Source organism: Aricia agestis, chromosome Z (genome assembly GCF_905147365.1).
Source record: "Aricia agestis chromosome Z, ilAriAges1.1, whole genome shotgun sequence".
Taxonomy (NCBI): domain Eukaryota; kingdom Metazoa; phylum Arthropoda; class Insecta; order Lepidoptera; family Lycaenidae; genus Aricia; species Aricia agestis.
The window spans coordinates 1,111,096-1,126,016 of record NC_056428.1 but is presented as its reverse complement, the minus strand read 5'-3'; the positions used below and the strand labels follow the sequence as shown (position 1 = coordinate 1,126,016).

At 42.2% G+C, this 14,921-nt stretch overlaps 1 protein-coding gene across 1 annotated transcript in view; it reads left to right on the top strand.

Moving 5' to 3' along the window:
• The window catches only part of LOC121739109 (fatty acid synthase-like), a 28,970-nt gene that overhangs the window by 9,887 nt on the left and 4,162 nt on the right, over positions 1 to 14,921 (top strand). Inside the window, exons 12-14 of the mRNA XM_042131436.1 lie at positions 242 to 441; positions 781 to 978; positions 3,161 to 3,364. Coding sequence (XP_041987370.1) covers positions 242 to 441; positions 781 to 978; positions 3,161 to 3,364 — 602 coding nt within the window. The remainder of the gene's footprint in view (positions 1 to 241; positions 442 to 780; positions 979 to 3,160; positions 3,365 to 14,921) is intronic.

Sequence of the window (14,921 nt, the reverse complement as noted above, 5' to 3'; positions counted from 1 at the left end):
GATATATTTATAATTGGAATCTCGGAATCGGCTCCAACGATTTTCATGAAATTTTGTATATAGGGGGTTTCGGGGGCGATAAATCGATCTAGCTAGGAATCATTTTTAGAAAATGTCATTTTATTCGTGCTGTATCGAATACCGAGCGAAGCTCGGTCAAATAGCTTGTTTTTATTTATTTAGGAAAACTTACAGCTAGATTAAAAAATTTATTGACACTAACTTACAATCATGTCCATAGGCTCCGCTCGAGAGGCGCACAAGTGATCATAGACACTCGTGACTGCACCACCGAAGATGCAGCTCGAAGTCTCCTCCAAGAGGTATCTGAGATAGCTCCAATAGGCGCCATATTTAATCTCGCTATGGTGTTGAAAGACCGCGCTTTCGAGAACCAAAACCCGGAGACTTTCGATATGGTATGCCGACCGAAAATTAACGGTAAGTTAAGATAAAGTAGTTATTAGTCTATTTTATTAAAGTCATATTGCTGTTGCATTTCTACAGACGATAGAAATGCGATAGCTAAATGTTTGTAAAAAATACGTGTGGCACTCGGGAACTGCCGTGGTAAAGCTATTGCATAGCATTAATAATCAAGTTTAAAAAAATAAATAAAAAAAATCTTTTTTTTTTTATCAAAGTATTGCATTGTCATTGGCACTTATTAAATGTTTTGAAATAATTAGACTACAGCTGGAGATAGATTAAATCGTGCTCTAAGATTCCGTTACATACAGCCCAAGCTATAATAAAAGCGTGTTAAAAAACTGTTTTCAGTGACGGCAACCCTGGATGTAGCGTCACGAGAGCTGGCACCACATTTGGAGTTCTTCGTGGTATTCTCATCGATCACGTGCGGACACGGCAACTACGGCCAGACAAACTACTCCTACGCCAACTCCGCCATGGAGAGAATTATTGAGCAGCGCCGCAGAGACAACCTGCCGGGGCTGGCGATACAGTGGGGAGTTATTGGTATGACCTTGAAAGATATAGGGCAGCCTTTCCCAAAGTGGGTGATGACGCCCCTTGTGGGCGCTGAAAGTCTAAAGGAGGGCGGTGTGGAACCCAGAATAAAATGGGGGCGTTGTGTAGACTGCAGAGGCTTGGGGATGATTTATTTCATCTGGATGCATTTTAAGTTGAACCAATGGGGGCGCTAAAAATGATTTGTTCGCAAAGTGGGCAGTAGACTAAATAAGTTTGGGAACCCCTGGTATGGGGAACGTGCGCAACGATGGTGCAAACTGGTGTTGCTGTCACCTATACTTTAACATAGAAAGAAAGTGCTATGCAGCAGCGTAGACATTTCCGGAATTTATGCAGTTGTTTACGTGTCATGTGCTGCCTATAGTTCTTGCACGTTCCCTATGCTAACACCGCCATGGAGGGTTCTGTGGAGTGTCGCCGCAGGGATAACTTGCCAGGGCTGGCGATACAGTGGGGACTTATTGGTATGTACAGACCTGGATTTATGTGTAGGCAGTATATGCCATGGCCTATGGACGGCAGCGTCCTATGGCGTCCTAAGATGGTAGCAGAGTTCGTACATAGGGGCGGTGAAATTAAAATGGCCTATGATACTCAAAAAAGTACGGTACATGGTATACGGACACGTAGTGTCATCTAGCGACAAACCAGCAAAACTTACCGAGGGAACACAGGCAACATAAATCCCCTACTCAATACTAGATGGCGTTAGGTGCGCTAGTACATACTCAAATATACTGTGCTCGAACTTTCTAGAAGTGTCTTGTTTACGTGTTTACCGGTTTATTTTGTTTACGTGTTTAGTTGTTTATGTTTATTGTGGTACATGCTCGAGCCTCCTAGAAAGTTCCGACACTTGTTTACTTGTTTACGTGTATCGGGAACTTTATGGAATTCGTCTCGCCATATAAAAAGCCGCAGGTAGACGGCGCGGTAGTTCAGTTCGGTTCGAGCGATCATCAAGGCGATTTCGGAGTGACAACAAGTGATCAATAGTGAGTGAACCAGTGAAGCCTTCGACTTGGCTACGACCTAGGACAGTGATAGTGCTTAGTGATTGGACCTAGTGATTAGTGTTTGGACTTAGTAATAAGTGTTGTGACCTAGTGTGTGCTTGTGTGACCTAGTGTTTGTGAATAAAGTCTTCAAGAGAGTCAGCAGGTCTTTCTCTCCAAATCCTCGAACCCTAGCACGTAACAGTATTAATTCGGCCCTAGGTACCAAACAGCCCGCAATCCAGCTGCCTTACTCCCGACAGAATCCAGAATCGAACTGAGAATCGAATCAGCTCGATCTCAACAGCTTTGCTACTTCCGACATAATATACTAGCGCGCGTGGAACTAATCCGATCTCAACGGTTTTTCCCACTCCTGATAGCTATACTAGCGCACGATTGTGCTGCGGCTAAATATGGAACTAATTCGATCACAACGGCTTTTCCGACTCCTGATAGCTATACTAGCGCACGATCGTGCTGCGGCTCAATTTGGAACAATCGTCACGCTAATAATAAAACAATGTATAAAAAAATCTGACCTCACGGCCTCTTGGGCCGGGGGCCCTTTTGGGTTGGGGGCATTTTGCCAGCCCTGCCACCCTATAGTTACGCCACTGTCACCAACAGAACAGCATTCGTGACAATTTTTTAAATTTACATGAAAAATGAGTTCTAATGATAGGTGAAAGCGTGCGTATGCGACAAAAAGGGGTACGAAGATTTTTATATGGAGCCTGGACGACCTACTGTCCGCCATTGTGTTTTTCCGCGTTCACGTATATTTTTTACAACAATGGATAGCTAACATCAATACAAACAAAAAATAATCTTGGACAAAACCGCGTAAAGTGTCACATTTCGAAGATTTGAGCTGCCAAAGTTGCAATATCTTAAATTGGTAAAACTTCGGCAGCTCATACCTTCGAAATGTGACACTTTACGTGGTTTTGTGCAAGATAATTTTTTGTTTGTATTTATGTTAGCTATCCATTTTTGAAAAAAATATTCGCGAAAAAACATAATAGTGGGCAGACAAGTCGGCTAAAATCTTCATACCCCTTTAAAATAATATCAAAATAATATTAAGTAAGTATTTAAAATAATATCAAAACTGTATTGTGTATTGTACTCGTAAGAACGCTAATCAGATTCCACATACTACTCCACAGGCGACGTCGGCGCGGCTCTCGATCTTTTAAAGTCCGACACCAATTTAACGGGCATGGGCGTTCAGAGCATCACGTCATGTCTACACACGCTCGCCGGACTACTGACACAGCATAACCCGGTCGTCACGTCGTGGGTGCAACCCCAGAGGCAAGCCGCGACGGTCACGCGACAGGACGTTGGACCCGTCATCAGTAATATACTAGGTATTAACTATTAAGTGAATTAACTCAAAACTATGTTAAGGGAACTAAGTTCAGAGAAATGGAAGCTAAATATGCCATCCCCATGGGCTTACCCAGAATTTCAGCCAAGGGGGCAGCATACCTGTTTCGAGAAGATAGTCGGTCTAACAAAAAATCATGAAAATTGACGTTTTTTTTATCTTCTAGGGGGGCAGCTTCACCTTCCCTGCCCCTACCTGGGTACGCCCATGGCCACCCCCCCCCCCCTCCCGTTCCTCCCTTTTTTATGGTTATTTAATTATGACTTAATTACCTTGGAACATTATATAGAAGTAGAAATAATTTATATAATCCATAATTTTATACTTATACTAATATTATAAATGCGAAATTATGTATGTCTGTCTGTTTGTTACACCGACTGACAATAATCCGATTTATATGAAACTAGCTGTCCCGGCAAACGTTGCTTTGCCATAATATAAATCAAGTATTTCGCCCATATTATTTTATTGAAGTGACTAAATAAGTATGTTACCATGGCAACGTCCATCGCTATCCCGTCACACAAGCAACGGTCGCCGTCAGACTCGTGTTGTAATAATTTACTATTATTTATTCAACAAATGCACTTATCAACATAAAAAGTACCCAGTAGCCGATTCTCAGACCCACTGAATAATAATAATAATAAGTTTATTTCTCCCAAAAATTACATATTATGCAATTAGTTAGAGACATGGAGCCCAAACTAAGCCAAGGCCTGTATATTGGTACCCCAGGCCCCCCCTCACAAACAATGGAGTAACAAAGTAACAACTAATAATATATTAATATTCTATAGCAATTTATTCTTACATTTAACACTACGTGTGTGTGTGTATGTGTGTGTGTTTAAAATTGTAGGTTAAATATAAGGATATAAGATGATTTAACCGACATCAAAAAAGGAGGTTATCAATTTGATATGTATGTATGTAATAGCTCAACTTAGGGAATGATGCAAGTTTCACCAAAATCGGTTTAGTAGTTTTTGAGATAGTGAATTTAAATTCTCTATTTCGTACAATTTTGAAGTCGGTTTTATCTTTTTTATCTTATTTATTTTTGTCGATATAGTAAATTTTCCGTGTCTTCGTAACTTAAACCAGTTAACCAAGTTATTACTTTTAATTTACATTTTAATTTATTTTCATGATATATTGAAAGAATATTATTAATTTTATTGTATAAGAATGTACCAAGGAAGCAAAAGAATCTTTGTGCAAAAGTGGTTTTAAAGATATCAACAGGGCAAATCTTTAATTTTCGGCGATTGGCTTGTTTTAGATACTTGTCGTAGTCTAGAGTAGTATGTTTTTTAATTATAGTTCCTAAAATAAACAACTGGCGTACGGTTAAAACTCTACATTTTTTATATAACTCAGTTGTCGGGTATAGCCTTGGCAAATTCCAACCAACTTTTAGTATACTCCTCTGGGATCTTTCTAGGCGCAACAATTTGGTTTTCGGAATGCCACCCCAAATAACTATACAGTAGGAAATGAGAGATTGGACCAGTGCTAAATATATTTTTCTAATGAGAGTTTCATCACAAATGTGTCTGATTCTATAAAATAAAAATGATAGTTTACGGACTTTTTTAACAATAGTGCTAATGTGGCTATCGAATGACATTTTATTGTCAATTAAAATTTCTAAATACTTAACGCTCTCAGTGCGCGCTAGAGGCAAGCATGAACAATCATATTTTGTGTATTCTCCAGAACATGAATGTACTATTAAATTTAGGCAGGGTGGGGGTTGCGTTGCTCCAGTTAGGGAAAAACAAATAAAGTTTGTCTTGTCTATGTTTAGTGTAAGGTAGTTGCTGTTAAGCCACCTTGTGACTTTATTAAGGCCTAGCTGAGCGACGTGAAATGTTTCTTCCCATGAGTCAGTTTGAAAGAGAAGAGCTGTATCGTCGGCATAGGTGAAAATTCTTCCATGAGGTAGGGCTAATTTACAAAGATTATTAATATAAATGAGGAATAGGGTTGGGCCCAGGATACTCCCCTGCGGGACACCATATTCAATGGGAAGCTCATCACTTATAGTTTCTCCAATCCTGACTCTTTGACGTCTGTTCTTGAGGTAGCTTTGAAAAAGCGTAAGTTGGGTACCTCTTACTCCAATTTTATCGAGTTTCGATACTAGGATGGGTATGGAGACCGTGTCGAAAGCCTTGGCCAGATCCAAGAAGATGCCAAGAGCTTTGAGTTTCTTATCTAACCCTTTCACAATAAAATCTGTTAAATCATGCACAGCATCAGTAGTCGGTATACCTGCTCTAAAACCGTATTGGGATTGGGAAAGAATGTTATTTTTGTTTATAAAGCTAATGAGTCTATTGTTTAAAAGTCTTTCTAAAATTTTTGACATCGCAGGAAGGATGGCTACTGGTCTGTAGTTTTCGACACGGTCTCGAGGCCCACTCTTGTGGATTGGGATGATTTCAGCTAACTTAAATGAATCGGGAAAGACACCATTTGAAAGGGACAAGTTAAAAATGTGTACTAGGGAGGGAATGAAAATATGTGAAAATTTTTTTAGTACAAAACTTGGTATACCATCATGTCCGGTAGCAGAGTCTGGGCGTAATGAAGACAAAATCGATTTCACTTCTTCTTCTGAAGTAGGTAACAAAAAGAGAGAATTACAGTTTGAAGGACTATCATCAATTGTGGGTTGGGGTTTTTCCTGGATTTTATTTGCTAGAGTTGCGCCTACTTGAACAAAATATGAATTAATTTTGTTAATGTCTTCCTTACAATTACTTTTAAGAAGTTCCATGGGTGCGCTTTTGTCTTTCTCGGTAAAAGTAGTTTTTCGAATCGCGTTCCATACTAGTCTATTGTTTTTACCTGCACTGTGAAATTGACTATTATCAAACTCTTTTTTAACATTTTTTAAAATTCTATTGCAAAAGTTTCTGTACCTCATATACGATATTTTAATTATTTTATTATTTATATCTTTTTTAAGTTTTTTATGTAGGGCATCTCTAGTTTTAATGCACCGTAACAGTCCAGGTGTCATCCAGGGTTTTATAAGATTTTTACGATTAGATATTGTTTTAATTATTGAATTGGAAGCAATGGCAGATTTTATTATATTTTCGAAAATTGAAAGTGATTGGTTAACGTCTAGTTAACGTCTAGGGATTGGAAAACAGGATCAAAATTTTGTCGTTTGAGGTCAGATTCAAGATTTTCAAAGTTTGTAACTACCTTATTTTTATGAACTTTGATTTTATGAGCACATTTTTCAATAAAAGCAATAACATTGTCGTGGTCTGTTATAGAAGTATCCGCTACGTAACATCCAGCCGGTCTCCTGGTTTTTAAAATAATGTGGTCGAGGCAAGATGTACCACCTCGTGTAGGTAGCGTGTGGCCTGGCAGCATACCGTGACTTGATAACATGTCAAGATATTCATCTGCACGGGGATCTGTGGATGAGTCTGCAATATTAATATTTATGTCGCCCTTAGTGGGCGGTTTTATATGATTTTAATTTTTGTAGGATTTGGTTCAAAGAGTTAAGAAATTCCTGAATGTTGTACACAGAAGGTGAACGATACACGGCCACGATAGCTGTTTCATCCAAGGTAAGAACAAGACAGTTTGCATTTGTTAATATTGGTTCCTGTATTGCCATAGTGAGGTTTTTGTTATAATAGACTGTGACTCCATCATTTTGTAGATAATTGTGGTTGGTTGTGATACATCTATATCCTTCTAGTGGGGGAACAAACGGACATTGGGGCAAGCGACACTCAGTAAGTATTACAATATCCCATAGGATATTGGTTTTAAATTGCAGAATTTGTAATTCATTAAAGTTCGCATTGATACTTCTAATATTCTGTGTTAATAGAGATAATGAGTTTGAGTGCTTTGTAAAAAGATCCCTGCAGGCCTCTATTGAGCATGTATTGGAGTCGGAAACTTTGATGTTGTCTATTTCGTTTTGTATGTTAGTGTTATTAATATTATCGAATTTTAATAAATATTACAATAACTGAACGCAAACCTCATCTGAAAGTTACATAATTTTTTATTGGAATCAACTCGAGACCAGCTAGTCATATTTTGCCCAAGAAGTGCCAAAAGAGTTGCGAAGGTTTGCCCATGATTAATTAATATTAAGGTTAAAAAGTGCAAGAATTTAACAATTATTATTACTAAGCTTCTTTGGTATAAATACTGTCTAATAAGATCTAAAATAGTTAGAAATATAATAAATAGAATATGTATATATGAAATTTGGTTAAAATCAGTAAAGCCGTTTCGGAGGAGTACGGGGCCTAACCTTGTGACACGAGAATTTTATATATAAGATTTGGTATGGTTATATTTTGAAAGACGAGATAGGACACAGATTAGTTTTTGTTGTATAAAAATGTGCGGTTCCCGCATGATAATCAAATTTTGGCGCAACGGAGTTGCGGACGTCGCGTCGTCTAGTTACTATTGTTACGGTACATGGTATACGGACACGTGGTGTCATCTAGCGACAAACCAGCGAAGCTTACCGAGGGAGCACAGGCAACATAAATCCCCTACTCAATACTAGATGGCATGAGGTGCGCAAGTACATACTCGAACCTTCTAGAAAGGTCCAATGTTTGTTTACCGTTTATTTGTTTACGTGTTTTAATTTAGACCTTATGACTGAGTCCATAAGGTCTAAATTAAATTCAACTTACTGCACTTATCGTAAGGACGGCAGTTTTATTGTGGTACATGCCCGAGCCTCCTAGAAAGTTCCCACGGTTGTTTACTTGTTTACGTGAATCGGGAACTTTGTGGAATTCGTCTCGCCATATAAAAAGCCGCAGGCAGGCCCTGCCTGCTCAAGCCCTGCCTACTGGCTCCAGCCACCATGCCTCGCCTGTAGCTTCTACAGCCCCTCAAAGGGCTCTTCATTTAGAAAGTTTAATTGAATTAATGGAGCTGCAAAGAGCTGAAATGAAGGCAATGATGGAGGCCCAAGACCGCAAGCTCGGCGCTTTGCAAGAGTCACAAGACCGCAAGCTCGGCGCTTTACAAGATTCTCAAAGAGCTGAAATTCACGCTTTGCAAGAGTCACAAGACCGCAAGCTCGGCGCTTTGCAAGAGTCACAAGAGCAACAAAAGGACCTCCAAGAGAAAGCGCTTTTGGCTATAAAGGATGTCAGTGACACGGTGACTAAGCTTCGTAAAGATGTCGACGTAATCGACGAACGAGTTACCGGGTTATGTGGAAAATGTGAAAACCGGCCTCACTGAACTACAAAAAAAAGTAGTGCGCCTGGAAACCACAGGAGTCGCGACGTGTAGTGGAACTTCCGGAGTGGCACACGGGCCACGAGTAAAAGTACCGCCATACGACGGCACTACTTCTTGGAACGCTTACCGTCAGCAATTCCAGACTGTTGCTTCTGCCAACGGATGGTCTGACGAACAATGCCTGACCGCTCTCACTGTCGCGCTCAGAGGGCAAGCCTTGTCGGTCCTGGAAGCACATACAGGAAATGGGTTCAAAGACCTGATGGAGGCCCTTGAATCCAGATACGGGGAGCGACACCTGGAGCACGTGTTTCGTGCCCAACTGCGTGACAGAGTCCAACGCTCAGGAGAGGGACTACAACAATGGGCGTTGGAAATTGGAAAACTGGTCAAGAAGGCAAACCCAGGAGCCGATTCCAAGATGGTCGACACGAATATTGTGCAAGCATTTGTCGACGGAATCAAGGACCCGGAGGTCAGAGCTGCAGTGAGGCTACGTCACCACACCTCGCTTAAGGAAGCATTGGCGCATGCTTTGGAGGTCGAGGCTGTTCGGCGTGACATACGGCAAACCTATAAGATCCGCGAGGTCTCTGAAGAAGTCAAGGAGGTTAAGGCTCCTATAAAGAAAAGTTTTTGAACCATGTGCTACAAGTGCGGTGAGAGGGGCCATCTTCAGCTCAACTGCCCACAGAAGGAGATTAAGGCTCCTACGAAGAAAATTCTGGAGCCATGTGCTACAAGTGCGGCGAGAGGGGCCATATTCAGCTCAACTGCCCGCAGAAGGAGACCCAGACGGCAAGAATGAAAAGGCTCGAGGAACAAATGGAGGAGCTGAAGAAGCAAGGGGCTTCGTCCCCTGCCCGGGATCGGAGAAAAGTCAGGACTAAAGGGCGAGTACTGGCTGAAGCAGAGGAAGCCCCGATAACTGTTATCTCCCAAGCATGCAGTGGGAATAGTCTTGTGATTCAGGGGACTATTAACGGGACGGATTCCAAAATGACTGATACAGGAGCCTCTAGAACGATAATTTTTTTTAAAACGAGCTTTGGCCCACCACACATTCCCACCACTGTATCTCCTGTGTCGCCAGGATCGACAGCGGTATCCAACCACGAAAAACCTTTGATATGATCTCAGGGAGCCCGAGGGACATGCTAAAGCTGTCTTGGGACCCGCAACGAAATTAATCAGAAGAAAATAGGAGGAGTAGGAAGAATTCCAGATTCCCTCCCCATATAAAGCGGGAGACAGCATAAAGTTGCAGTGACCGAAAGTCAAAGAACTGGAAGGGGGAAGCACCACGGGAATAAACGTTAATAATAATAGTGACTACTACGCTAGAGCTAAATTAATTTATTGTGTTAGACTGTTGCCAGTCGTAATTGTGACAAAAACGCTTGAAGGCACGGAAGTTCCTAGCGCTGTCCACGAGATCACCGTAGTATGCGACACCAGATGTACAGAGTAGGTTGTTTAGCATTGTAGTTCTTTCGTCCTGCCAGAGACTGCACTCCCAGAGAACATGATGAGCTGTTTGTTCAAACATGTTGCCTTCGGTCGAGCACTCGCACATGGGTGATGCTACTAGATTAAATCCGTAGAGTTTGGCCTTAAAATTTCCATGACCGGTCAGGAATTGAGAAACGCAGTGATCAATATCCATCCAATGTTTGGATAGCCGTTCACGAATATTAGGGAAAAAATTATAAAGATGTCGCCCTTTGGTGGAACAGTCCCATCGCGTCTGCCATTCGGAGATTAGGGTTTGCAAAGAGCTTTCTAAAGGTTCAAACAATCTTGCTATTTTAATTTTATCCCGAGCGCTTAAAAAAAACGGGTTGTCAATGTTTTTATTATGATAGTACATTGTCGCACGACGCTGAATCTCAAGGTCAACGGGTAAAACTCCGGCTAGCACGGGCAAGGCTTCGGTGCTTGTGGTTCTGTAAGCTTTGCACAAGAATATAAGAGCAAGACGTTGGCTTTGTAGCAACTTGCGACGAGCCGCGCCGATAGTTGCTCTGTCGGCCCACACGGGAGCCCCGTAGCAAATGCTGCTAAGGTAAGTAGCAGTGTAAATTAATTTTAAGGTTTTGAATGAGAGGCCCCATGTTGACGTAGATATTTTGGTAAAGGAGTAAAAGTTGCGTTTCGCTTTCTCACCGGTTTGAATTATATGTTCTAAAAATGTAAATTTATTTTCTAAGTAAAAACCAAGATAACAGAGTGACTGTTTGCGTTTAACGTTAATATTGTCAAGTTTGATGCTAGGGGAAGATATAAGGGATCCTTTTAAAAGAATTTGGTAAGTTTTTTGCGCGGCGAATTTCAGACGATTACGCTTACCCCAGTCAGATATTAAATTAAGACTACTGTTGGCTTTAGACTCAATTTCGGAACGCGAGTTTGCTTGAACGATAAGAAACCCGTCATCGACGTAACCAACTAGTATACAAAGCGGTGGAAGTGGAAGACTTAACAAATTGTCGAATCCGATGTTCCATAATTTAGGCGAAATTACCGATCCTTGAGGGCAGCCGCAAGTTAAATCTTTGGCGTGTGTACAATGTCCTAGACGAAGCTTAGTTTGACCGTTAGAAAAGTAAGAATGTATTATGGAATAAATATTAACACAGTAACACCCTCGATTTTTTAGTTTTAATAGCACCATCGGCCACCAAGCATGGTCGAAGGCCCCGGAAATATCTAATGAAATGGCGACCACATATTTAGTTTCCGACAAGTTAACTATTTTTCTTACTTCTAACGCCGCGTCAACAGTCGATTTCCCGGCGGTGAAACCGAACTGATGGCTATGAAATTTAGGGCCACCAGGAAGCAGGCGAGGTACGATGAGACGTTCTAGTAATTTACCTAAGCAAGGCAGTAACGTTATCGGACGGTAAGATTTTGGGTCGTCAGGAGGTTTGTTTCCCGCTTTAGGTATTAATTTTATGCAACCGGAACGCCAAATTTTTGGAAATATACCTGTTGTATTATTCTGTTGTAAACATATAGAATCGATGAATTGGCCGCTAAACACGCTTGCTTTATCATAATATTCGATATTTTATCCTCACCCGCAAATTTTTTTATAGGTAAAAGGTTTACTATTTTAATAAACTCCTCCGAAGTTGGTAAATCTGAGACCGGTGTATGAATGGGGTCTAACATTCTACTCCTAATGTCGCGTTGGTGTTCATCATCCAAGGAGGGCTCGTCGTCTGGGATGAGAACGTTTAGATATGCCTTCGCCGTTTCCTCTAAACTACAAGTGTAAGAGTTGAACTCTAGAACGATAGTGAACCCAAATCTGGTAAAAGCCGCAAGAAGACACAAGAGGAGAATCAACTGTCGGCTCCTTACTGCCTCCGGTCAGCCAATACCCGTCCTGGGAGAAATGTCAGTTACGATTAATGTAGGGAGATCCTCATACCCTCATGACGTTATTGTGGCTGAGATTGTGGATGATTGCATCTTGGGTTTGGATTTCATGAAGAAGCATAACTGCATAATGTTGCCGCAGGAGTTTTTAAGTGTGGTAAAGAAGAAATTTTCATCCTTGGAGGCGCCCGCGGGAAAGTCGCATGTGTAAAGGAAGTCATTATACCTGGACGAGCGGAAGCTCGGGTGCTGGTGAAACTACCGCCAGTTGGAAAGAAAAAGTCAAACAGATGCGTGTTGATCGAAGACACACCGACCAAGACATCAGCGCGAAAACTGATGACGGCGAGAACCCTTGTTAGTGGAAGCAGTAACGCTGTGGTCAGGGTTTTGAATCTTAGTGATCGCGAGGTCTGCTTGAACAAAGGTGACGTCATTGAAAAGTGCGAGGAAGTAGTCTGGATGAGAAAGTGCAGTTCAATGACAGGCGCAGACTCAGCAAACAACAGCAACCACGGATTAGTGACTGAGCTACTCGATGACTGCAAGAGTAATCTGACTTATTCGAAGAGCATGAAAGCTAAGAAGTTTTTACAACGCCACGCGAATATCTTCGCCAGTCAGGAAGGCGACCTTGGAAGAACGTCGATGGTTCAGCACAGGATAGATACCGGAAGCGAGAACCCAATTCGTCAACGAGCAAGATTGATACCCATTGCAAAGGAAAAAGAAGTTGAAGGCCTTTTGGAGGACATGAGAAGGCATAAGATTATTGAACCGTCTGCAAGTCCGTGGTGCTCACCTGTTGTGTTAGTGAAGAAGAAAGATGGCAGCACAAGATTTTGTGTGGACTACAGGCGTCTCAATGATGTCACTAAGAAGGACAGCTATCCATTACCTCGAATCGACGACACTCTGGATACCTTGAGTGGCATGAAATGGTTCTCGACCCTGGACCTGAAATCTGGATACTGGCAGGTGGAAATTCATCCAAAAGACAAGGAAAAGACAGCATTCTCCACCGGTAAAGGCTTATGGCAGTTTAACGTCATGCCCTTTGGATTGTGCAACGCACCTGCCACATTTGAGCGACTCATGGAGTGTGTACTGGCAGGCTTAGTTGGAGAGGCTTGCTTAGTCTACTTAGATGACGTCATCATTGTGGGCCGTGACTTCGAGGACCATTTGCGAAACTTAGAGCGCCAAAATAGAGGGGGCCAAGTTAAAGCTGAATCCGAAAAAGTGTCGCTTATTCAGAAGTAAGGTCAATTATCTCGGCCATGTTATATCAAGTGATGGAATCCAGACGGACCCGGAGAAACTGGAAGCTGTTCAAAATTGGCCAACCCCTAAGAACAAAACCGAAGTGCGGGCATTTCTCGGCCTATGCTCCTACTACAGGCGTTTGGTTAAGGGATTCTCAGAGTTAGCCAAGCCATTACATCGGCTGACAGAAGATAAACGACAGTTTATTTGGGACGAGACTTCTGAAGATTCTTTTCAGAAACTGAAGAAACATCTGTGTGAAACGCCAATTCTGGGGTATCCACAACCTGATGGTCAGTTTATTGTCGACACGGACGCAAGCAACACGGCCATTGGTGGGGTGTTATCTCAAAAACAGGGTGAAAGAGAAGTTGTAATTGCATATTTCAGCCAGAAAGAAACTACTGTGTGACAAGAAGAGAACTTTTGGCTGTTGTAAAGACGCTACAACATTTCAGCAAATATCTCATCGGCAGACAGTTTTTACTGCGAACTGATCACGCATCCTTGAAGTGGCTACTGCAATTCAAGAACCCAGAAGGTCAAGTAGCACGATGGATTGAACAGCTCCAGGAGTACGACTTCAAGACCGAACACCGCAGTGGAAAGTCGCATGGGAATGCCGACGCACTCTCACGAAGGCCGTGTTCAGAAGACTGCAAACATTGTGTTAAGCAGGAATCTAATGAAGTGACACTAAAGTTAACGAAAGCAAGTCCTTTGGGTCCATGGGAGAATGATGCTATGAGAGAGGCTCAAGAAAGAGATGACGACCTTCGACACATCATCACATGGAAGAAACGGGGTGACGTAAAGCCAATCTGGAGTGAGGTTGCACCCACTGGCGCTGTCACTAAGGCGTACTGGGCGCAATGGGACAGTCTGATTCTTCAAAACGGAATACTTTACCGGAAATGGGAGAAGACTAACGGCAGAGAGTTCCATCTTCAGATAGTTGTCCCAAGAACGAGAGTACCGGATGTTCTCCGTGAAATACACGATGGCGTATCAGGAGGTCATCTAGGTGTTAAGAGGACGTTAACAAAAGTGCGAGAACGATTCTACTGGTTGCATTGTCGAGATCATGTACAGGATTGGTGCCGCAAATGCACTACTTGTGCTGCAGTGAAGGGACCACAGACCCGGAGCCGTGGGAACCTGCGGTTGTATAACGTTGGCGCACCGTGGGAACGAATTGCAGTTGACGTAGCTGGGCCATTTCCCGTGACGGAATCGGGAAACAAGTATTTTATGGTCGTCGTGGATTACTTCACCAAATGGCCCGAAGTGTTCGCCATACCAAACCAAGAAGCTACAACAGTCGCTTCTAAATTAGTCGAAGAAGTGATATCTCGGTTTGGTGTGCCTCTGGAAATCCATTCTGATCAGGGCAGGAATTTCGAATCGCAGGTCTTCCAGGAAGTGTGCAGAATTTTGGGAATGCATAAAACGAGGACCACCGCGTACCATCCACAGTCTGATGGAATGGTTGAGAGATTTAACCAGACCCTTGAGAGGCATTTGGCGAAATTGGTAGATGACAAACAAAAGGACTGGGACAAGTATATACCGCTCTTTCTTCTGTCGTACCGTACCGCCGAGCATGAGAGCAT